The 24,580-nt window shown below is 41.1% G+C and overlaps 1 protein-coding gene across 1 annotated transcript in view; it reads left to right on the plus strand.

Annotated features, from left to right (window-relative positions):
- Positions 1-24,580, plus strand: part of LOC124178533 (glutamate receptor ionotropic, NMDA 2B) — a 2,057,245-nt gene that overhangs the window by 1,191,483 nt on the left and 841,182 nt on the right. The window contains exon 12 of the mRNA XM_046561964.1: positions 7,515-7,642. Coding sequence (XP_046417920.1) covers positions 7,515-7,642 — 128 coding nt within the window. The remainder of the gene's footprint in view (positions 1-7,514; positions 7,643-24,580) is intronic.

Raw genomic sequence — 24,580 nt, forward strand, 5'->3', positions numbered from 1 at the left:
TGAGGGTTAGAAGGAGGGGGTGGTAGTGCCAATAGCTAAGAAAGGGGATAGGAGTAAGGTGAACGATTACAGGGGATTACCCTGATACAGACGGCATACAAGGTACACGTGGGGGTACTGGAAGAAACGCTGACGGCGGAAATTGCAGCGAGGGGTTTGATCCCGGAGAGACAGGCGGGATTTAAGAAGGGAAGGGGCATGATCGACAATATTTATGTGCTGAACTACCTAATCAACAGGGAGATCTATAAAAAGAAATGCAAGACGTTAGTATTGTTTGTAGATTTCGAAGCGGCATTCGATTTGGTAGACCAGGGAAAATTATTTGAAAGTATGGGGAGGAGAGGAGTCAGGAAAAGACTAGTAGTAAGATGTGAAAGAGTAATAAGGGAAATATGGGGGAGAGTTCGAGTTGGTAAGGAGACGGGGAAAAATTTTGGTAAGAAACGGGAGTAAGACAGGGCTGCCCATTGAGCCCATTATTATTCATATTGTTCCTAGCGGACTTGGACGAACAGTTAGAGAAGGGTCGTTGGAGAGGGATGGAACTAGTGGGGAGCAATAAAATATATACATTGACGTACGCGGATGACGTGGCGATGATAGCAAAAGACAAAAATGAAATAAAAGGCATGATGAGAACTCTAGAAAGGTACGTGGACAGAAAAGGCTTAGAGGTCGATTCAGAAAAAATGAAAATTATGAGATTTAGGGCAGGGGGAGGCAGGAAATGGAAAGTATTCTGAAACTGGCAAGGTAGAGAGATATAGGAGGTGGACAGATAATGTTACCTGGGATACATCATTAGGGATCAGAACGATAACGATAAGGAAAGGGTTAAAAAAGAGATGAGGATAATGGGACATACGGAAATGAAAATCCGGGAAAGATTGGGGTAGAAGCATTTGGTTGTTAGACAAGCTACAATAAGATCTGATAGAGGGGAATGCAGGATTGAGGGCATGGAGGTATGAGAAAAGAATAGAGGAAGGTAAAAGAGGGAAACTGGCGGGAAGATGTTGAATGGAAATGAGGAGGACGGTAAGGGTAGATAGAGGTATGGTGAGGTGAAAAGCAGAGAGAAACGAATTCTTTGAAAGCTGAGGGTGGGATTTACGGGAAGTAGAAAGGAAATGGGAAGAGGGGAAGAAAAAGAAGGAAGAGTTAGTAACGATAGAGAAGGAGAGGCAAGAAAAGGAGAGATGGGAATGAATTTTGGACTCGACGAGCAACACGGAGTATGAGTTCATAAAGGGAAAAGGCGTGCCAGGGTATCTAAGGAAGGGGAGATGGAGCAGGGTTGCGAGGTCCAGACGAGGAGATGGAATGAAGGGACGTATACATATATTGGGAAAGGGATGAAATAGGGTATGTAGAATTTGTGGGATAGGGAAGAAGACGTGGAAACACGTGTCGGAGTTTTGTTTGGGGCTACCCTTACGGAAAGAATTCCCAATTTTACCCCCAAAATAACCTTCAACCTCTGAGGAGTAAATTTGTATTCCTTAATTCAGAGTTAACCTCGAAGTGGAAGGTTTACTCCCAAATCCAGGGTTTACTCCCAAGTTAAGAGTTTACTCCCAAGTTGAGGGTTTACTGTCAAATCGAGGGTCTACTCCCAAGTTGATAGCTAACTCCCAAGTTAAGGGTTTACTTTCAAGTCGAGGGTCTACTCTCAAGTCTAGGGTTTACACCCAAGTTAGTAGCATAGCAAGGGGGGTTCTACTTACAGATTCCTGTTACCTACACTTACCGACATTCTCCGGAGACTCAAAGCCGTTTCCGCGATGACGTCACAGTCTGCCGTACCGACTTGAGGTCAAAAACGTGCAACCTTACCGACAGTCGTATCAGTCGAAGGTCAAAATCGTGCTGTCTTACCGACCGAAGGTCAAAGTCTCAATGTGGTGCTCGCCTGCCAACGGTAGAGGGCGCAGCGGGGGAAGTGAACTCTTTTACCGTCCCGCATTCTTTTTCCACGACAGAACAGTTGATGTATAACATCAACCACTTCAAATTCTTTTTCCACGGTGGGACGGCTGATGTGTAACGTCAACCACCCCACATTCTTTTCCCACGATAGGACTGTTAATGTGTAACATCAACCAGCTCACATTCTTTTCTCACGTTATCAACCACGTAACATTCCGAAATTAATGGTTCTGAGAAATGTTTTTTATCCACTCGGATATCACTGATGTGAAACATCAACCACCTCACATTCTTTTCCCACGTAATCAACCATGTGACATTCCAGAATTTATGCTTCTGAGAATTGTTTTTATCCACTCGGATATCGCTGATGTGTAACATCAACCACCTTACATTCCTCTCCCACGTTATCAACCACGCGACATTCCAAAATCAATGGTTCTAAGAATTGTTTTTCACTTACTCGTATGCGATTTTGATATCAACAAATGCAAGTGAGGAGCAGTATTATAAAATGTGAAACCAAAAACTTCAGCATCAATCTAAAACCGTTCTTCTTGCAAATGAAAAGTGTTCTAGAACAACAACGTGAATTGAAGAAACGACTAGAACTGATCGTCTAGAATATTGGAAAAGTAAAACATCTACTGCAAATTGGAACTCAACTAAATCAACTCGCAAGTGATTTTGAGGAAACATGAATCAACAGTCACGATCATGGACTTCTCAAAATTAAACGAAATCGCGCGGCTGGGAACACTTGTGCCCTTGAAAAAGCTGTCGGACCTCGATGTATACTTCGAATACCAAGTCAGCGGCGATCGTCAGGTTGAAACGAAATTTGGTGACAGAATCGTTCTGGACTTGGAGGACTCTTTCACGATTTTTCTGCCGAACCGACTGACTAAGGCCCTCCAAGAAAATGATGATTTGTTTCAGAAGGTGACGACAGCCAGTACGGAGATACGGTTATATCTACGCCATCTTGGTGGACCGTACGGTCAATTCGAATTCATATACGTACAATTTGAGTATCACATGCACATATCCAGTATCTTGTAATAGTCTTACGTTCAATAAAAAAAGATTGAAATCATAAATATTTTCCGTTTAACGTTAAGCCATCCTGTATACCTTTAACCCTACATACGTTTTGTACCGTGTAATTTTAACTGGAATCCAGTCTTAAAATCTAAGAAAATGTTACTCCGAACACCAATGAGCAACAATAAAAGGTTGCAAGCTGCGTTTGCGCCTTGTAACTGTAATGTGAACTCTACGATGAATTTTCAACGGGTTCAGTCAAAATCAGAATGCAAGGTCGACCGATAGCTGCGGTAGTATACATTCGGAGCTAAGGATCTGCGGTGTTAGGTTACTATCGCCCTAGGAATGCAAAACATAACTACGTTTGAGTACAGCTCGGTCAAGGATGGAGAGCATGGTTGAATCTTACGTAAGCTTCGTATTAAAAAAAAATTCTCTCTTAAGAGCTAAGGTGGAGGTGTAAAATTAATTCAAGGATATTCTTCAAAAAACAGTCTTATCAAATACAATTTTTAGGCTACAGTTGATGATTACTTCACAACAATAGTACAATAATTTTATTCCACAGTATCGTAACCAGGATCATGTATTCACCAGGAATGCGGGACCGTTCTTGTAGATGCTTCTGCGCAGTAACCCAAATCGTACACCCTCGCCATCCGAACAGTATGATGATTTTGTAGCCAATTTTGAAGTGACAAAACATTTTGTGCTGCACAGATTGCGTTGGGTATTGTATGCACGTCACATCTTAGAGACTCAGATGAAGTTTTTTGCAAGGTTTGAAGCGACGGACAGTCAAAGTCCAGCAAATCGACGATTTGAAATTTGGGGACAATTTGAGGCAACCAGTCTCGTTTTTCTTCTCCTTTTACGCACACGGTTTCAGCTTTGCACAGCCTGCCTTCATTAGTCCACTCAACTTCCTCAAATGGTATGGTTCCACAGTTCTAAGGTAAACCGTGAAATTCGCGATCCAACCAAGAATTTTGTCCTTTGTATTTGAAGCCCATTCGTAAGGTGGCTTAAAGAACAACATTGATGGAGATGCTTCTAAGTAGATTGAAATTATAGCCAATTCTTTCAATGTGAAGGTATTGTTGAAAGGTCTACGAAAGCCTTGTATGTCAACGACAAGCTCCATCTTTCAATTGTGCGCGATGGTGGGAACGGGCCAGCTTTTACACCAACTTTCACCCCACCACTGAGTTGGTTGTATTCGACAATACGATCGTGAACAATCAAGCAATACGCCGATGTTGTAGCGGGAAAGTTGACCTGAGCTTCAAATTCAAGACGGATGTCGACAGGTGCGTACTTCAAAGATTCGTTTTGTTTTAAACAGTCAATGACGACTGATGGGACGTCTCGAGAGAATTCACTTTTTGTCAACAACGGCTCAAGGTTCTTGTCGTAGTATGTAGCTTGGAAGTTTCCGTACATCTCGTACAGGAGCGCGTACAGACTATGACTTATATTGAGGTTCAGGTTACCGTACGGGTAAGATTGAGAGTTTAAAAATAGCTTGACGTCCGTGATATTGCAATGATCGAAATGACTTGCGTTCTTGCCGGTCTTGTTCTTTCGACTTGTTCGGAAAACCCAAAATGACGTATCAAGGTTTTTCAAGCTGAGTCGAAGTTTTTACAGTGCAAACCTGTTTCGATGTTGTGGGAAGTAAGGGATATTCGTACGATTCCCAACCGCGGAAGCTCATCAAAATAGGCTGATCTTTCTGAATGAGATTGAGTAGGTTAACTTTCTTCTGATCCACGAGTTTCAAATACGGTGTTAGCCATTTCACTCCATTGATCGTGATTTTGAAATCCTCCTCTTGAGTCTGCATGATTGCGTTGACGTCAGTTTTTGATCTCGTCAAAATTAACTCATGTTTAGCGTTGACAACGATCTTGCGGTAGTATTTAGCGGAACCCAATATCAAGCTGAGCAGTATCACTACGTCAAAATTACCCTCGGCATCGGTTAACTTCTTCTTCTCTTCTACATCAAGCCATCTAGCGTTCTCTATCAGTCAAGTCTGACCACGGTGCAGGAAAGAGTGACCCTTCATAGGATTTGTCAAGCTAACGTTCTTGCTTCTATCAATCTCAACTACATTGATTTCATAGCGAATTTTTTCAAATAATGACCGATCGCGTTGTTTACGAGCTGTGTGTTCACAGTAGCTGTACCATCAGGTTTCAGGAGTCGTCCATGGATATGTACCGAGCTTTTGCTGAGTAATATGCATAAGTCCTGATGCCGAACGGTGATTCGAATTTTATCGCTGTTGTTGGAAGTTGACGAGGCGTAAGGTTTGTAAGCGTGAATCTCGTAATGCGCTACGGATTCGTCAAAGCCGACTGGTGTTTGAATGTTTAAGATTTCTTTCTTCATGGTACGTAGCAGATGACAAAACAGCAAAATCGTTAACGTTAATGAATCATTAATGGCTGCGAGTGATAGACTGACTTCGATGAATCATGTACCATGTTTATACAGCTCACCACTCAGAAATTTCACACATAAGTGTCCGCATTCATATGTATCATAATCCTGGTACATTTCATAATTTTATTCAACACTACCAACGCAGAGGTATTTTATGAGGTCTGACAGTGGTTGAAGGTTGCCGAAACTGTCAACGTAATTGATATTATTGTCGCGTATCTTGTTTGCAACCCAGTGTGTTCTCGGACCGTCTTTGTCGTCAAGGTTGATTACAGCTGCCTCGTTTTTTCGTGGACCGTTTTTGTGAAGTTCGTTTCGCATGAAAACACCGCGAAAATGCGGAACCTTGAAGATTTTTGCATATTCCAACAAGTCCCAATCAGTCAACGCTGGACGTGGGCATCGCATCTAGTTTTTTGAAAGATGGAGACCAAGACCTATTTCGTACTGTTTTGTATGAAGCCCTTCGCCCAACGCGCTAGCTTCAATAGTTATGTTGTGTCGTTTGCTCTCTTCCAGTTCTCGTTCAGCAGCACTCGCATCGTTCACAGCTTTTGCTATACCCGCCGCACCATCAGCTAACGCGCCTGTAGCAGTGAGTCTAGCGAACATAGCAATCAGAAACGGTAGAAAACCACCGACTTTTGAAGGTACTGCTAAAACGCGAGATGTTCGCACTTCACATTCACCACCCGCTTTTTTATTGGCTTTTTCAGCTTCCCTCAGTGCAGATTCAATAGCTACTTTTGCATCGTTGCTTGGAACCATAAAACGATTTGCAGCATATATAATTTCTCTCAAGGTCACATTTTCTGGATTCTCGAATTCCCATTCCGAATTTTGATTTTACTTTCATTGTGTAAGCTATTGCCCAAGCGGCTGCCTTCTCACCCAAATTTGCGTCCTTCGCGAAAACCCATTTTTGAGCTTTCTCAGCCGATACCCTATCAGCTTCGTTTCTAACTTTAAGATTTTCACGATTTTGCAAGTGAGCAATGTCGTTGTCCTTGCAAGCTGCGTCGAGAAAATTGATTCCCGGATCACCCCGCGCGAGTCTCTTTGTCAATTTTGTACCAGGCCCATTGTACTCATTACCAGATACATGTGATTCGACTGGACGGCTGTCGATGATTTTATTCGCGAGACCCTTGCCACGATGTTGCCGCCTGCCTCTTCGTTTACTTCTGTACACGATCATGTTCGTGCGTTGACTGAAGAGAAGTGCTTTAAAACGGGTTATTTGTAGCAAATCCGATCAATTATGTCCGAGAAGCGGTTTGTAAAATAACCTACTGAGCTACTGAGCCGTAATGAATTTCGACAAACTTTCGTAGCAAAATGTCAAAAGGCACCAACGGCAGGATGAATTACTCTCGAATAGTGTACGTGCAATATTCTGTGGACTGTCGAATTGAGGTAAAACTAGTGCGTTGCTCACACTTATAACCCATCCCAACGAACTCAGATTTGAAAATATTGATATCTACTCAAAATCTCTGAAACAACGAAGCTTGGGGGGAATTGGTCTGTTTCACGGACGGTTGAAATGTAATCATCTCGGAGAAATGCAGTGACAGGCCAATTATTACATACTTATTCAGCTGTACCCTTTCATAATTGTATGAAACTTAGGCCAAAGGCTCTGTTTGCGATAAAAGATAGTGCTTCGACTCGGCACATTCATGTTTCTTTTCAATGAACATGGTGCGATCAATGAGCGCCCAGCATGATAGTTTTGAGAAGCATCCCCCCCCCCCCCCCTAATTAGAGTAAAAATGTGAAATAATGTAATGTTGTTTCATTGAACGTCGGATTCATGTAGGAAAATATCTTAAATATCTTGATAGACGAAATCGAGTTTATTGGAAAATCACTAATGATCTGTTCAATTAACTAAATACCTCTAGACTCAAGTGACATACTCGGTCCAGATGCCAATTATTATCTGACCATTGAATGCTAACATACAACTGACGGGTAAATTCCCAGAGTTGGTAAATAATTGCAAAATTGTGACGAGTTACTTTCGGACATTGGGACCTTTAAAAGCCTCAGTTCAAAGCTGCATTAAAATTTTGTTTCAGTTACCCGTGTCACAAATGAACACATCGCTAAATCACCGGTTTTCACTGTTCCGGACTTATTGGCTGGTGTGGGCGGTTCTCTTTCAAGCAGCTGTCCACGTTGACTCCCCTAGAGGATTTACTGCTAGGTAAAGTATTGAATCAAATTGAAACTCTTGAGAAAGATGTGATTACGATCGGGAACTTCGCATTCAATAAGCAATACTTATTTATCAAAAATCGTGTTGATTTTAATACGCCAAATTAGGAATCGAACAAAGTCTACTGCGCCGTAATAGAGCTGATGTTGGGGAAGTTATTTTTTTCAGATTCGCATTAAATAAGATACTTCAGTGATATATTTGGAATCGAAACAGATAGAATAACTCGACAAATAAGGGATAACAATCTTTGCGATAGTCCGTCTCACTATCTTTATGGACTGTAAGGATACCTAGCTCATAAGAACAAGCAGCTCATACGTGGCAAGTAGTATGAAAGGAGTGAAAACGTCCAAAGGACTTCTGCGATCGTGTTGATAACATTGTACACGATGAGATTCAAGCTGTACAAGGTTTGATCAAAATAGATACAGAAATTGTGTGTGCAGAAAGTTCTCAGCCTGTTCGTAGATTAAAAAAAAAAAAAGAGAAAAAAACCACACGCACACACAAACTGGGAAATCCTAGCTGAACCTCTTCGCGAGATTTCAATTTTTAATGATTTTTGAATATCAATCTCTTCTTGCATTACCCAGGACCAACGCGACGAGGATGTGTGTAAAAGAAATCTTGGAAATGTAGATCAATCGTAAAGATACATAAATTCTTTTGTCAACATTTCAGCCTTTGGTGTGAGCTCTTTTCAGGACACGTATTTATTTAAACATCCATATAAAAAAAAAAAAAAAAAAAAAAAACGTGTGCAGTTCGCACGTAGCCGAAGTGAAACTTTCAAAAACTAAACTGCGAAACAATGAGGAGAATGCAGTATCAGGAGTGGAATAATTATTTGTTTTATCGATAGTCGATTCATTTCGTTTTATCGAGTTTCAAATCACTACTGTGCTGAAGAAGTTAAGTTTTCGTTACATCGATAGTCGTTTTATTACGTTTCATCGAGTTTCAAATCACTCCCGTACTGAAGAAGTTTTCACCAACAGCGCTAAAGAAGTTTTCACTTCAAATGATAATTTTAGCGAACCATTCCGTATAAAAACAGTGACAAACAAAGGAAACAATGCACTGACCTCGTACAAATTCAGACCACTAAATTGTATTTCGCGCCTCTTCCGATAGATCACGTTGTAGTTTCTCCTATCATGCCCGAATTACCACACGCTTCAAAGCCATCTAGGGACTTTTTGTCCTCAGTAGGTGGCGTCCTTATATTCTCATTCCTTTTTCGTGTGTCGAAAAAACCCACACGCACCGAAAATTACTCTTGATAAAAAATTCGAAAAATGAGTGATAACAGCGAATCGTGAAAGGAAAACAGAGAGAGATGGTTGGAAAAGAGGATTGCGAAATTAGAGGAACGATTCGCAAATGAAAAAAAGCGTAAAAGTAAGTTATCTGTTTTTGGGTTAGAAAATCACGTGGTGTGCCCACGTCGAGCAGGAATTCGGTCGAAAAATGGATATTTTCCGCCACCAGCCACTCCTGTAGGCCCTAACCTGCATGGAGAGAGTTTTTACTCGGCATTTTCACGGAGTAAAGATCTTACAGATCACTTTATTAGGCTCTTACCTATAAAGCAAGTACGTCTAACGTACTGGAGAAGCGGCCCCGTTAACACCACGGCTTGTCTTGATTATTAGGACACCGTCGTGATTCTGAGTCATTCGAGAGAGAATGACGGCACACCAGGAGACGTCACAATATTGAGAGGAGGTCTGAAAATCGATCGGACTATCCGAAGTTAGCGTTGACGATACCATCCGAGACGTGCTAGGGGTTAATACACCAGGCTCACCAAATCGAGAAAGGCTCGATAACGCATCTCGGGAGACACGTCTGGCTTCTCACTCTCGTCCAGAAGCGCCGGAGAATGAGCCCATTATCAAGCCACAGATTCTTGAAGTAATGGGAAAAAGAATTCTGGAGAATCGCATATTAGATCAAGGGATATCTAACGAGATGGTAATAAGGTGAAAAGAGATTTTGAAAAAATGCCTCCCTACAGAGGACAGAGAAAAAATCGTAAAAAAGTATCCGCTGCCCGAGAACGCGACGTGTATCGACTCACCCTTGGTCAATCCAGAGGTTAAAGCTGTCGTGTCAGAAACAATTATCAAGAGACATGAGAAAATTACTTTGAAACAAGTAGAAATCGCGGCTTGTCTTGCAGCAATTGGAAAAATGTTTCAAAGCATTTTGATCGATAAATACGAGAAACTCATCTTGTTAGAACGCTTGAGTGATGCAGGCAGGCTCCTCGCGGACCTCCAGCATGACGAATCATCGATTCGAAACAGTTTGATTTTGGCAAATTTAAACATTTCGTTTGAAGACGTTTCGGTCTCGGCAATAGCAGACGAATTTCTATTTGGAAAAGGTCTCGAGGAAAAGGTGAAGGCAGCAAAAGCCCTGGAAAATGCGTCGCGAGAATTAAAGTCAAATCGAGCAGCTTTAGCATCAAAGGATCCAAAAAACGCGAAGGTCCTGCCTCGTCGACCTACGGGAAATTATTATCCGAGGTCAACGGAGTCAGGCGGGAAAAAATACCCACATGTAACGAGGAGTCAGAACAACTCATCGAGACAGAGGTACAACCATCGCCGCGACGATCCCAGACGGAAAACGGACAGTCGTCCGTATAGGAGGCGTTAGCAATACCGGTGAGTAATATAGGAGGCAGACTGCGTTTTTTCAAACATGAATGGGAAGCTGTAACATCAGATCGACGGATATTATCGTTGATTACCGCATATAAAATCCCCTTTCGGAAAAAACCTCGCCAAACAACGGCTCTGAAAATCGACCATTCTCAGCAGCGGAGGGCTCGACGATTGAAAAATTAATACGTGAGTTAGTCGAGAAGGGAGCTATCCAATCGTGCGAACCCGATGCTGAGCAGTTTTTGTCCGATATTTTTGCGGTTCCGAAGTCAGGTGGAGGCCATCGATTAGTTCTTAACTTGAAAAAATTAAAAAACTTCGTGCGTACCGAACACTTTAAGTTAGAGGACCGCAGGGGGGCTATAAATTTGATAAAGGAAGGCTGTTTTTTAGCGACCATAGACCTGAAGGATGCTTACCATGCCATCCCAGTGTCAAAAATGTATAGAAAATACTTGAGGTTACAATTTAACGGTAAACTCTTCGAATTTACGTGTTTACCATTCGGTCTATCAACCGCTCCGTACGTCTTCACAAAGGTTATGAAACCAATAGTCGCGTATTTGCGTAGTAGAGGATTTATATCTGTAATACATCTAGATGACATTTCGGTCATGAGACAATCTTTTGTAATTTGTCAAAAAAATATTCGAACCTCGAGTCTTCTCATGGAAAAGTTGGGATTTGTAATTAATTTTGAGAAATCTCAAACTATACCTTCGCAAAGGTGTAAGTACCTAGGGTTTTCATTTGATTGCGATAAAATGCTCCTTTAGTAGCCGAATGATAAAAAGGAAAAGGTGAAGCAGCTGATCCAAAAATTTCAAAAAACTGAAAAGTGTAAAATTCGAGAATATTCCAGGTTTGTAGGTACAGTGGTAGCACGTTGTCCAGCGGTTCCTTACGGTTTTGCTCATACGAAATTATTCGAGCGAGCTCGTCACTCAGCCTTGCAACAAAATGATAAATCTTTTGACAGTCATATGATGATAGGTCGAGAGTTGCGAAAGGATTTCTATTGGTGGGGAAAAGCGATGGGACTGGCTCGGAATTCAATAAGATCCCCAAGGTTTTGTTTAGAAATTCACAGCGTCGCATCTATGTCTGGATGGGGGGCAGTATGCGGAAGTCAGAGATCTCACGGATTTTGGAATGCGGAGGAGCAGAAACTGCACATAAATTTTTTGGAATTAACGCAGCGTATTTTGCTCTAAATGCTTCGCCGATCATTTGCTAAATTGCGATATTTTATTGAGAATGGACAATACGACAGCGATCGCTTACGTGAACCGGATGGGTGGAACGCGTGCCGAGAGCCTTAGTAATTTAGCAAGGTCGATTTGGGGATGGTGCGAGAAAAGGGAGTTAAATATAGTTGCCTCGTACATCGGCACGAGAGAAAACGCGGAGGCAGATTTCGAATCGTGAAAATTAGAAAAAGAAACGGAATGCGCTCTAGTGGAATGGGCATTCGATAGAGTTAGTAGTACATTAGGAATCCCCGATGTCGATCTATTTGCATCTCGTACTAATACTAAGTGTAATAACTACATTTCGTGGTACCGCGACCCAGAGTCTATGGCAATCGATGCATTTACGATACCTTGGACGAATTTCGAGCTCGCGTACGCATTTTCACCATTTGCAGTCATCCCAAAGATATTAAGAAAAATCGAGGACGAAAGAGCAACGGTTATTGTTGTTGTACCAAAATGGCTAACACAACCATGGTAGCCTTTGTGCCGAGCCTTACTAGTTAAAAAATCGATAGTCTTACATCCGGATAAAAATTTGTTATTATCCTCTGACAGACAACCTCATCCGCTTTGGCGAAACCTTACCCTGGAGGTAGGGAAGTAATCCGAAAGGCCTTCCAGCTAAAAAAACATTCCTGAGGAGTCACTGGATCTTCTGACGGCATCACTTCGTTCGTCATCAATAAAGCAATACGACAGTAGTTTACGAAAACGGTGGAATTTCTGTGAGAAATCGAAGATCGATCCATACAAGCCGTCAATACACTAAATAATAACACTCCTCACCCAGGAGTTCAACGGAGGATCCTCTCATGGTTCGCTAAATTCGTTACGCTCCGCGATCTCGCTAGTCATAGGCCCACACGTGGGTCAGAATCCTTACGTTAAACGGCTTTTCAAAGGAATCTCGGAACTTCGTCCTTCAAGACCAAGATATGAACAAACCTGGGACCCAAAGATGGTTCTAGACCATTTAAATTCCCTGGGACAAAATAAGCAATTAGCCTTGGAGGTTCTAACTGGAAAGCTTGCCACACTTCTCGCTCTAGTTACCGGTCAACGAATGCAAACTCTGTCCCTGATAAAATTGCAGTTCATCTAGAAAAGATCAGACGGGATACAGATCAAAATTCCAGACAGGGTAAAAATATCGGGACGTAATAGAGCGCAACCACTACTAGTTTTACCAAAATATGTAAATGACAAAAAAGTATGTGTGGTAACAACGCTTGAAAACTATGTATAGAATGAACGAAATGATTATGAGGACATTCCGAGTCCCTCTTCGTTACATTGAAAAAACCTCATCGTCAAGTCTCCGCTCAAACGCTGGCGAATTAGGTGAAGAAAATGTTGATGGACAGTGGCGTCGATACAAGCATTTTCTCAGCGCATAGTGCGCGTCACGCATCGTCGTCAGCGGCAAAACGAAAAGGTGTTGGGATTGACAGTATTAGAAGAACGGCAGGTTGGACAGACAGTTCAAAAACATTGGCACGATTTTACGACCTTTCAATCGTTTCGGAACGTTCCGCGTTGGCAAAAGCAATTTTAAACGAATAAAAAAAAAAAAAAGAAAAGAACCCTATGGGATATGTAATAAGGATTTATGTTTTCGGTTAGCCTTCTTGCAAGGAAGGAATTCTATGACATTTCATAAAATGGTTAATTTTGTTTTTTTTCTCTAAAGAAATATTTCGTTTGGTTGTCAAAAGCTCCTATAAAATATGTAATAAGAATTTTTATTTTAGTTCGACCTTTCTGCAATGAAAGGATTTTCAGTTCGTTTTTTATAAATGGTCGAATTTGACTTGTGTCTCTAGAATGACTCGTTTTGTTTAATATTCACAATGTAGCTTATGTGTTTTATTTTGTTCCTATGAGATAAACAATAAAATACAATTTTCATTGCTTTATCGTGATACTCTAAGTGGAACTCATTGATCATAATTGCCGTGCATAACTTTAAACATCTACAACGTGATCGATCGGAAGAGGCACGAAATACAATTATACGATTAATCGAATTCACCTGTAAGTGAAGTTCGATCGTATTGTATGGAGTGCCTCTTCCGAACAATTTTTCGGATACAAACTTTCATTGTCGGAAATAGGAGCAAAAAAAATTAGGAAAAGAATTAAAAAATTTGGTCGACGATTTCTCTGAAATCTGTGCTCATCGCACCGCACTTTGATGGGTTGAATGGTTAACTATCAATTCCTTTTCGTTATAAAACAGCCGGTCCAAATCGGGAAAGTCACACTTTGGTGGTTTTCCTTGTCAGCTCAATCTATTCGTAAATACTATACTTGTAGAATTCGATTTTGGCCGACAGGATTTCGAGCGTAGAATTTTAGCTCTTCGAAAGTTTTGATTGTAAAGACCTTGATACTTTTCATATCATAGTCACTTACGTTGACAATGATCAGGAATTGATGGTGAAAAACGCACTGGTACTTCCACTAACAAGGAACCCTAGGTGGGTCGCCCCTCAGATTTTGATCTAGTTCATATAGGTAATAGTGCATCGAAAACTAAGAAACACGTGAATTGTTTTTATCTGCTAATAGACGGTTTAGAGGGGTGAAAATGGCCCCCAAAGATGTGTACCCGACGGGGTGGCTGTTGAAAGCGCTTGATGTATATAAATGAAACCAACATTGAAACGTTTCTATTGATAAACCATTGAGAATGCTTCCCAGACTCTAGGGGGTGTCTGTTTGAGGTGTGAACAACCAATGAATTAATTTTTGAAGTGAAAACTTCTTTAGCGGCGCTTGGCACTTTTATAGATGGGTACGAAATGTTAAATTCGCGTCAGATTCGGAGCGCGTCAGATCCGTAGCCTGATCGGAAAAACGTAAGACGGATGGTGAGGGGGTAATATCCGCCTCTCTTTCTACCGTACAGCAAAAATGTATGCCTGCTCCGTCTGTCTCGTTTAAATGGCGCTGGGCGCCTGCGCGTGTGTGTTTGTACTACAGCCTGCTACGCACATCCCCAGATGGTGACTGCTGATGTGTCAATCGTTTGTATACTTGTGAAATTCGTGTATATAACGTGATTAAAAGATGGAAATGGAAGAAAGTGCATTTATTAACGAAAAAAGGGACGAAGAAATATCGAAAGAAAATAAGTGAGTACTTTATAAGAATATACATATGTACCTACACATTATATGTAGATGTAATAATTGTAATATGTTGATACTTTATAGCGTTAACCCATATGTATATATGCGTGACAAATTTTAGCGACATATTTGAGGAAAATTGTTTCTTTTTTAATAATATATTAAAACAATGCGTGCGTGACTCATTGGTTCTTGATATTAGGAGTATCAATTGTGATACTGACCACATTGGCTTATCCAGTGCTTTGCTAATCGAGTGCAAAAACGTATATTACGTACGAAATCATAAAAAATACGATACAAAACAAATAATTTCAAATAAAAATAAATGAAATAAAATAATAATAAATAATCTTCGTTTTTCAGAAGAACAAAAGAAAAAACGGAATAAAAATCGGAAATATCAATGTGCATGGCGTCAATGTAGAAAAAATTAAAAAAAAAAGATTCGAAGGAAGAAAAAGAAGAAGAAAAAAGAAAAAGACATCGTGAACATCAAAGGGCATATTATTCATGTAATATAAATTGTCATGTTTGGCTACGATAGCGCAATAAATGAATATGGTATTTCACCACATAAGTGATAGTACTTTTATACTGATAAATAAAACATTTCGTGCGAAATTATTCCCTAACCATTCCAACATATTCAAAAATGCACAACGTTGATGTTTAAGCTTTCACTTCGGCCGGCACTCCCGGAGTGCAACCCATCCTTTTTTTTTTTTCATACCGTAAATACTATATTTGCTCTGCTTCGGAGAAAACCGATTGCATTTTGTAGAGTTTTCAAGACTAACCGACACATATTTCGTGATATTTTCAAAAAATTCTCTTTAAAAGGCGTGAATCACTCTGCTTGTCGCAATACGCTATATTACTCTGCTAAACTTCTTCATTTCGATTATATTATTCTACGGCGGTATAACAGCGTATGTAGTTTATTCAAATGTTATCGAAGGGAAATTCAACTTACCTTTACACTCAGGCCCGGCGACTAATGAATTTTTCAGGTATGGAGTTGGGGGGAGGGGGGGAGGTGGGGTCAATTTTTAACAGTAGCCATATGTATTACACATATTTAAAATTTTTTTTAAATAAATATAAATTATACATAAATAAATTATTTATGTATATTCAATATCTCTCTGTATGGATATATGATAGTCGATTAATTGGTATTAAGGGCACAGGTACACGCAAGCGAAACTAATAGGGTTTGGATAACGGGTTAATCCGGCTATTGTAAACAGTAAACATAGTAACCAGCGTTCCGATAGAGTAAAATTTGTACTCTACATTAGAGATACAGTATCGTCAATCGGTATGGTAGATTTCTGAATTCTCCGATTTTTCCAACTATAGCATTAGTGCGGAAAAAAATTCCCTCAAATTCCCAGATATGGAATTCCATACAACCTGAGAAATTTCAGGTATGGTTCAGTCCATACCATGCAGACAAAAGTCACCGGGCCTGATCGGATAATAAACGATTGTGTAACATAGCCTACCCACAACAGTTCAACGATGCTGTTTCCCTCAAAGTTCTAAATAGTTTATACGAAAAATATCACAAGAGAGTAATGCAAATCAGTGAAACCCTTAAACAGACGCGCGTGCGTAACAGGAAGCTTTATGCCAGAGTAATAGCACTGGAACAAACCAGCAAGGAACCAGTCCCCGTTGAAGAGCAGAAGCGCCTGGAAGAAAAGTTCGAAAAATTTGAAAGCACAGAGCGAGAAAAACAATAAAGACGACAATAGCGGAGGAACTTCACAGACCCGCTCGGCGCAATTATACACGTTAATTCGTAGATGTACGTGGACTGAATGAGACCTGGCTAGCTGATCTCGTTGATATGATGGCATACAGCTCGCACAACAATGGATACAAATACCTACTAACAATCATCGATATATTTTCCAAATACGTGTGGGCGGTGCCAATAAAGTCGAAGATTGGGAAAGATGTGACTGCCGCCATGAAATCTGTACTGGCCCAGAAACGTAAACCTACACATCTGCACGTTGATCAAGGCAACGAATTTTACAACAGCGTATTTAAGGCTGTCATGAAGCAGTACAATATCAACACGTATTTGACATTGCGCAACTTAAAGGCGTCGGTATGTGAACGTTTTAATCGAACATTCCAAAATAAAATGTGGAAGCGGTTTACTCTCCAAGGATCGCACAAGTGAATAAATATTTTGGGCGATTTAATGAAGTCCTACAACAACACCAAGCATTGCACGGTTTGGATGGAACCAGTGAATGTCAGTACGAAGAATGAAAAACAACTGTATCGTAGCGTATACAAACCTTGGCAAATCAAACGAAGTGATCGGGCGCGGAAATTCAGTATGGGCGATCGAGTTCGAATCAGCAAGTACAAGAATGTGTTCGAGAGAGGCTATACACCCAATTGGACGACAGAAATATTCACCGTGAGTGAGGTAAAAAATACCAATTCACCAACCTACAAACTTACCGATTATCAAGATCATCCTATCGAAGGAGCTGCGGCAGTGGCAGCGGCAGCGGCGGTGGCAGCGGCGGCGGCAGCGGCGGCGGCGGTGGCAGTTGCTTGTGCAACAACAACAACAACCACAACAGCAACAACAACAACAACAACAACAATTAATGCACACAAAACTTTTTTTCATTGGCAGAAAACTTTGTTCCATTTTCTGAAAACTTCCATATTTCTGGTAAACTTTTCTTCATTTCTGGTGAACTTTTTTACATTTCTGTGCAACGGGGTAGAATGTGTAGGCTCCGATGAGTGGTAATCGGAGCTTACTCCGCGCCCAGCCAATGTGTTATTTGGCTATTATAGGGTCCGTTCACGTCGACTATGCATTCGCGTGCTACTACTCCTAATGCAGGAAGGAAATGGAATAGGAAGGAATCGGTTTTAAGGGAAGGTAAACGATTTGAAGTATATGATTGTTTATTATTATCAAGTAGTTAACGCTAAGGAGTCAGTCGAGAGAAAAAGGTGTGGTTGTGGTTTGGAGGGATAGGTGTCTTGCTTGAGCGCTAGGATGGATCTGCGGAGTTTAGCGGGATGTAGAAGGCAAGCTAGCCGCAAGTTAGAGAAGAATCTGCTGACTCACGGACGATGAGTGCAGCCTACAGAGTGTCAGGTAACTAAGAGTGTGTGAGAGGAATATGAAGTCTGGAGGACGTCACATCTGTAAAATTTTCATTTTGTTTCTGGGAAAACTGAAAATTTGACGACGGATCGTCTCAGATGCTGAACATAGATATTTACAGAGGTTCGGTAATTTCTATAACTATTTTATTGGTTTGCGGCGACAAACCCCCAACGTATTGTGTCGGTCTGCCCAGGTATCAACTGCCGCTTGTCGTCCTGTCAACTCAGAGCCAATTTTTTTTGTACGATCGTGCTTACTTCCTGTTTTTTACTACGTATTAAACACTGGGGAAGGGTCAACTCTTGGTAAGACATCATACAGTTCTTATAATCATCAAACGTGATGCTATTTATCGTTGAATTTTTTACACCCTTGGAACGCTTACTCACTTGAACGCCATTGTCATATTTTTCCCCATCCTTACCTATCGTAGTAAATGTGTACAGCTTTGCTCGCAGTCCCACAAACTCGTTCATAATTTTACCGCTATTTTCATCCTTCATTGACCCTAGTCGTTTCTTGTTTTTTGAGGGGAATACCATACACGTTGTCAAGAGGATAGTCAGAGGTATCAAATATTGCATCCACATCACGTTTGATAATATCGTAGATGTTCGATACGTTAAATTGATAAATAAGGCTGTCTGTGTCGGTATACAACAATTCGAACTCGCTGATTGAAAAGTTGGATCGGACATAATTGTAGTGAAAATCATGAAGAATGATTTTTGATAGATCTAGAATTGATGCACCGACGTAAATAGGTTTATCGAAACGAACTTTGACACGATCTAACTCTATATTAACTGTATCCTCGTCAAATACGGTAGCGCTACGAAAGTTTGGTCTGGTGATAAGGGTTCTCGCATCACCTAGTTTATCGTATGTTGTAACTAATCTAACATCTTTGCGATTTCGTACATTCTCCATAGTCTTACCAAACACCGCGTTGTTCATGAGCTTGTTGAAGTTTTTCTCAAACTTGTTTCTAGATTGTTTTCGTATGTTGGTGTTGAGCGTGACGTACGGCTCAAGCCATGGAGTTTGTTTTAACTTCAAAACTCTGTGTACTTCCGTTAATTTCATGCTCAAACTTAAATATTGCTTCAATTTTCTATAGTGTAGGACATATCTTGTTTTGGGGTGAAGGGTGGTCGCGAGTTTGGCGGTTTTACTACCTGGCGGTGTGAACTGCTCCGGACAGAGAGGTGAGTCTTTGTGACCCTCGTGTAGTTCTACAGGGTAGGCCAAATCTACCTCCAGAAAGTAACCGATTGGCGAATCGTCCGGATGGGTTGTTTTATCGACATGCTCATACTCCCACTTGAATGAGCCGACTGGTAAATGCACGCTCATAGCTGCACCGTACAGATTATTCACGTCAAAATACGTGAGGTATGACTCCGCTTTGTTTGGATCAAAATCTTCACCCATGTATCTATTATTGGCCTGAGCATGGTGGTTAGAGCACTGCGCTACGAATGGCTCTTTCAATGAATAATATCATTTCTGTGTCGTCTAAGAGTTGTAAATTTGCCCCAGTTTATTTAAGCATAGCGTCTAAAGCAAGTCTCGGCGCTGTGTAGTAGTGCAGCGGATCTAAATCATATGTTTTGAAACAGCTAGCGCGGAAATTTTCTAAAATATCTACGAGCAAAAGAACATCCGTCCTCAAGTATAAATCCGAATACCGCCTAATGTCTCTAAATTAAATTCATCCCGAACAGTTTTTGCGTGCTGATAATCGGCGTCCCTAATATTCGAATTGGTGAGTCAAGAGTAGAAATGCTTCTTTGCAGGCAGCTGAGTTCCATCGAGCTTCTCCGAACAATCGACGTATTCATAGCGAAAAACGCCTTTGCGAGTCATCAAACTGAACTGAGTCGGATTATTGTAAAATTTACGCGTTATACGTTTATTGGTATCGGCCAAATATGACGAGAGTTTGGGAAGACTGCTGGCCATAAAACGAAAGGAGTCGATAAATCTCAAGCTCATCATCGTCCCTTCGATCCGCTTCGTGAAGGATATATATTGCTCCTTATTCATAGGTAGCAGAGAAGTCTTGCCGTTAAAAGTTAAAGCCAGAGATTTTATTAAAAAGTGAGAATCGTAACCAGTTGAATTGTGAAAAACTATGAAAATCGTTGTGAAGACTTTGAAATTTGAATTGCTTTCATTATGAGCTGGGCCGCGATATTTACCCGTGAGGTGACAGTGATCGCGTATTTTGTTTTCATTTTCGGAAAAATTTTTGTCGCATGTATGACAAGTTTTTGCACGCATATGACGATCGCGTTGTGTTTGGGTAAGAAGCTCTATCGGAACTGGATGATTTAAACGATCCCGTACTTGTGAAGCCAGATCTTCAAGCCGTCGGACAAACCAATCTATACAATCGCATGGCGTCTACCGTGGAACTCTGATAAAGTCTCGTCGTAAGAACAATGCACGTAGTACGCCGCGCTGTACGGGATATGCTTATGAATTTCATACGTCTTACGAGTTTCAAATTCTTCTACGGGTTCGGTGATTAATATACACTCGAGATCGGCGTAGACAGAAAATGGAACAGCATCTTTGTTCTTGAAATTCGTAAACGCTAAATTAAAATTTTCGGCAAAAGTCATATGCGCTTCAATCAACAGAACACAATCTCGGCGATGAGCGTTGTACGACGTTTCTTTGTTGAAGTGGCATAAGCATCTATCGCATAAAAACGTTTTGTGGTCATGAACGGACAATTGTTTACTCACTAAACGCGGAAGATTCTTGATCCAAACAAAGTGAAACCTCGGTGCAAACTCACCATTCATATCGTCTTCCGGATTACTCTCAACCATTAGAAGTTGAATCGTGTCAATGTTCGCGGTACTCAAATGATCACTCAAATAAATTGGCACGATGACGCTCTTATTCGATTTTGCATGATGTGAAAAAGTTTGAGATTCTATCCCATATATATAGATTCGCAAATTATTGAATCTCTCAAACTTTTTTACATCGCGCAGAGTAGCGGGAAAATTGATACGTGTACAGTTCAATTCGGAAATACATCGACGATAACGGCGAGTCCTTTCGGTGTGAGTGTTGACTGGGTGAAGGGCTGCTGTGACGCACCAGAGAAGGTATCTTTCGTCATCGTTTTTCACGTTTACCACCGCTCTCTTCCGCTGAGTATCCTTGGGCAGCTCGATGAATGTTGAAGCCCCGCGGCGAGAGGCTGATAGCGGTTCATGTTTACAGCGATGTTGAGGATCTCAATCATACTCCAGCCGGAATCGCGTTGTTCGAAATCTTCTACCTTCGATAGCAGATCACCCCGTGCACGTGTAAGCCAGCCATCTATATCGCTCGATGGGAGAAGAATCGACACGTTGGATATATTGAAGCTCTTAACTTCAGTGGAGATCTCTTCGTGTGTGACATTTTCGAATTTGCACGATAATATGAGGTTGATCTTCACATTTCCCTGCTGATGCAGTATCAGCTCCAACTTCTCGGTGACGACGCGCTGCACATCGTCCAGAAAGGCGCCCAAATTTTTATGACCAAAGTTGGTGATAACGCCGGTGCGAATCCTGTTAGCAAACGCGCTATCGACGTCGTCCCATTGTACACCCGCAGGAGTGCCGATATTAGCGCCCATCACCAGAGCGTGCTGCTGCGGCCACTGTTGCCGTCGCTGTCACATCTGTTGGTGGATCTTCGCCACCCAGGATTGTACGAGTGTGATTGCATGTTAAATTTGCAGTTTCGCACCCGTGCTCGTTCTCGGACGCTTGGAAACATCACGCAGCAATTGGAGATTTTCCGTTCCAACGTCAATCCAGTGCTTGAAGATATCGTCATTCTCACGCTCAGGATGCAGCTCACCCAACAAATTTTGCGCATTCTCCGTCATCTTGATGAGATTCGAGTATGTTTCGGCGGCCATGACTTCAATGTTGATACAAGCAGAACTTTGTAGAACTCTTCACTTGCACGTATCGTGTAAGACAGACGAGTCTGCATCGGAAGCGTTGAGCTAATATATGTCGATAGATCGCAAGAATTTGGATGTGGTGATGGTGGGTCCAAGCTCTGTACCACCACCGCCATCAAAGAATAAAAATATTTTATGACAAGCAAGTCTGAGCCTGCACAACCCATCCCTAATCAGCGTCGGACATGCGATGGGAAAAATCGGTCAACGAAGAGCAAGTAGTGAGCAGTGTTTGGCGGGAGAAAAATTTTGTCTTGCCAACTCCCGACCAGATGGTTTGTGCACATACAGTTTTTGAGGTTTATGACTCATTATGGCGAACAGGTCTGAGCCTGCATACCCCCAACCATATTAGCGTGGGGCATGATTATTTTGAAGAATAAAATTTACAATTATTCATCGTGTGTTTTAGCGCAAATAAAATTTATAATATCTTAACATTTTCCTGCCAGATAAACTTATATGAAAAGAACAGATGAAACTTATAAAGATATACGCATAATTGTACCAAATTCTATGTATAAGCTGGGATATATATTGTAATAAATTCTTTGTCCTAGATAGGTAAATAATTCTATTGAATATTCCATTTTAATTCGATGTGTAAACTATAATATAATTGTAATGAATTCTACTGCTATTTTTGCGCATATTGTAAGCATTTTTAAGACAAATGGTTGTATTCCAGACAGTCTTTTACTAGAGGATTCGGCCCATCCACTATATCGCCATCAGGTCCCGGTGTATAATGCAGGAGACATCTGCGGCAACTGGCAATCTTGTCATCCGTTTTCATTGGTACATAGCTGCATGAAAATTCAAACTTGTTGAATTCCCCACCGTGGTATTTCATTTGCAGACGATTTTCCCCAGCCATGTTACACATTGCAGTCAGCTGATCAGAATCTTCTTCTAGAACCCTTGCGATTTTAAATGGTGAAAAGACGTTGTATTTTCCATCGATCGTCGCCAGAACACGTACCCCAAATTTCGTTTTGACCAGTCGTAACCCAGTGACGTCATACACCACACCAATCTCGAGTTCTGACATCTTCATGGTAGCCAAATTCTACAGACGGCTGACGTGGTTAACTTTTGTTAGATCCATCGCGTTTCAATCAGTTTCTTGTTTTTTTCACAAGTAAGAACGGTTCACGACGCAAAGAGACGATGAGAACAGAGTGATCATCGGAATAGGCTCACGTTTTATGTATCACACATCCCCACTATAATTTTACATCAGACAAGTCTCGAGACGCATTTTGTGGGAAGAATTCTTGATCCAAGACTGGTCTATTGACAATACCATCTGGTGTTTCGCGGGAAAAAAAATTTACGACATATTCAAAGCATTCATCCGCTATTTTGGAGCGTTTTATTTCACTTAATAAAAACCCCGTATTCCATAGGTCTCGACCTGCATTTTGTGAGAAAAATTTCACGATCTACTCAAAGCATCCAAACATTATGTTTTGAAACGTTCACCCAACCACATGATGTATAAAAAAGTTATTATCTTGCGGGGAGCATTGGAAACATCACGCAGAGTCGATCGACGGAATATAGATTGATCGATGATGCGGTGGGGACGCCACATCCGACAAACCTGAGGCAACACCCGGTAACACCACCTGTTGGTAAGATCGGAGATAACAATTACGTCGGTAAAATGTTTGCTATCTAACAATAAATAAAATCGAAATGGCTGCTCATCCGACTAAACAATAATCAGAATGACTGCTCATCTGACCAAGCAAAAATCAAAATGGCTGCATATCTGGCCAAGCAAATAATTCATTGTCAAACTGTTTGTTGGTGAAATCGGGAGAAAATACTGATGGCGCCATCTATGTTAATAGCCGATAACAATATCGTGGGTAAGGCTCACCATCGCGGTGGTAACATACCGACTGTCGGTAAGGTAGGAATCTGGACTGCTCTGCCGGTACGCAGCCATTTTTGGATTAGAACCGGCCTCCCCCCTCTACTTGTAGGCATCTATCCTAATGCTGCATTCGACTCGCAACGCGTTAACCTTGAAAATAGCCACAGGTATATCCGATAGGTGAGTTTCGTTAGCTGTCAAAACGCGAGGTGTAAATCCGAGAAGCTGATCAATCGAATCGTCATGTTCAAAATTCATGATGTAGTTACATTTGATTTCGCTGCATAACGTACTCTTGTAAGGCTTTATGATGAATTTGATGTCGGTATTTTTTAACGCATTTTGAATATACTTTCCAATATCCTCAATTTTATAGCTGCCAGTATCTATAGTGACTTCTTCATCCGTTACGTATATTTCATTGTGACCGGCATCAACATTGGGAAAGGAATTGAAAGTTAACATTTCAACGAGGCCGAGAGCATAATTATTGTTCAAAGAAAGTTCGATCGGAGGTGAATATTGCGCTTCGAGAATCGAAGACGTTATCAATATCGTTGATGTGAGCAAATTATTCATGACTGAAAATGTTGGATTGATGTTATTCAATTACGTGTCTTATTTATACAGCTCACCAACTAGTAAATTCAGACACAAGTGTCCGCAATCGAATGTATCGAAATCCTGATATCTTTCATCGTCATGCTTGGAGCTACCAACGGCGAGATATTTCACGAGATCTAACAGAGGTTGAAGATAACCGGAACTGTCGAAATTTACGACATAGTTGCCGCGCCTCTTATATGCAACCCAGCGTGTCCCAGAGCT

This window comes from Neodiprion fabricii, chromosome 3 (genome assembly GCF_021155785.1).
Source record: "Neodiprion fabricii isolate iyNeoFabr1 chromosome 3, iyNeoFabr1.1, whole genome shotgun sequence".
Taxonomy (NCBI): domain Eukaryota; kingdom Metazoa; phylum Arthropoda; class Insecta; order Hymenoptera; family Diprionidae; genus Neodiprion; species Neodiprion fabricii.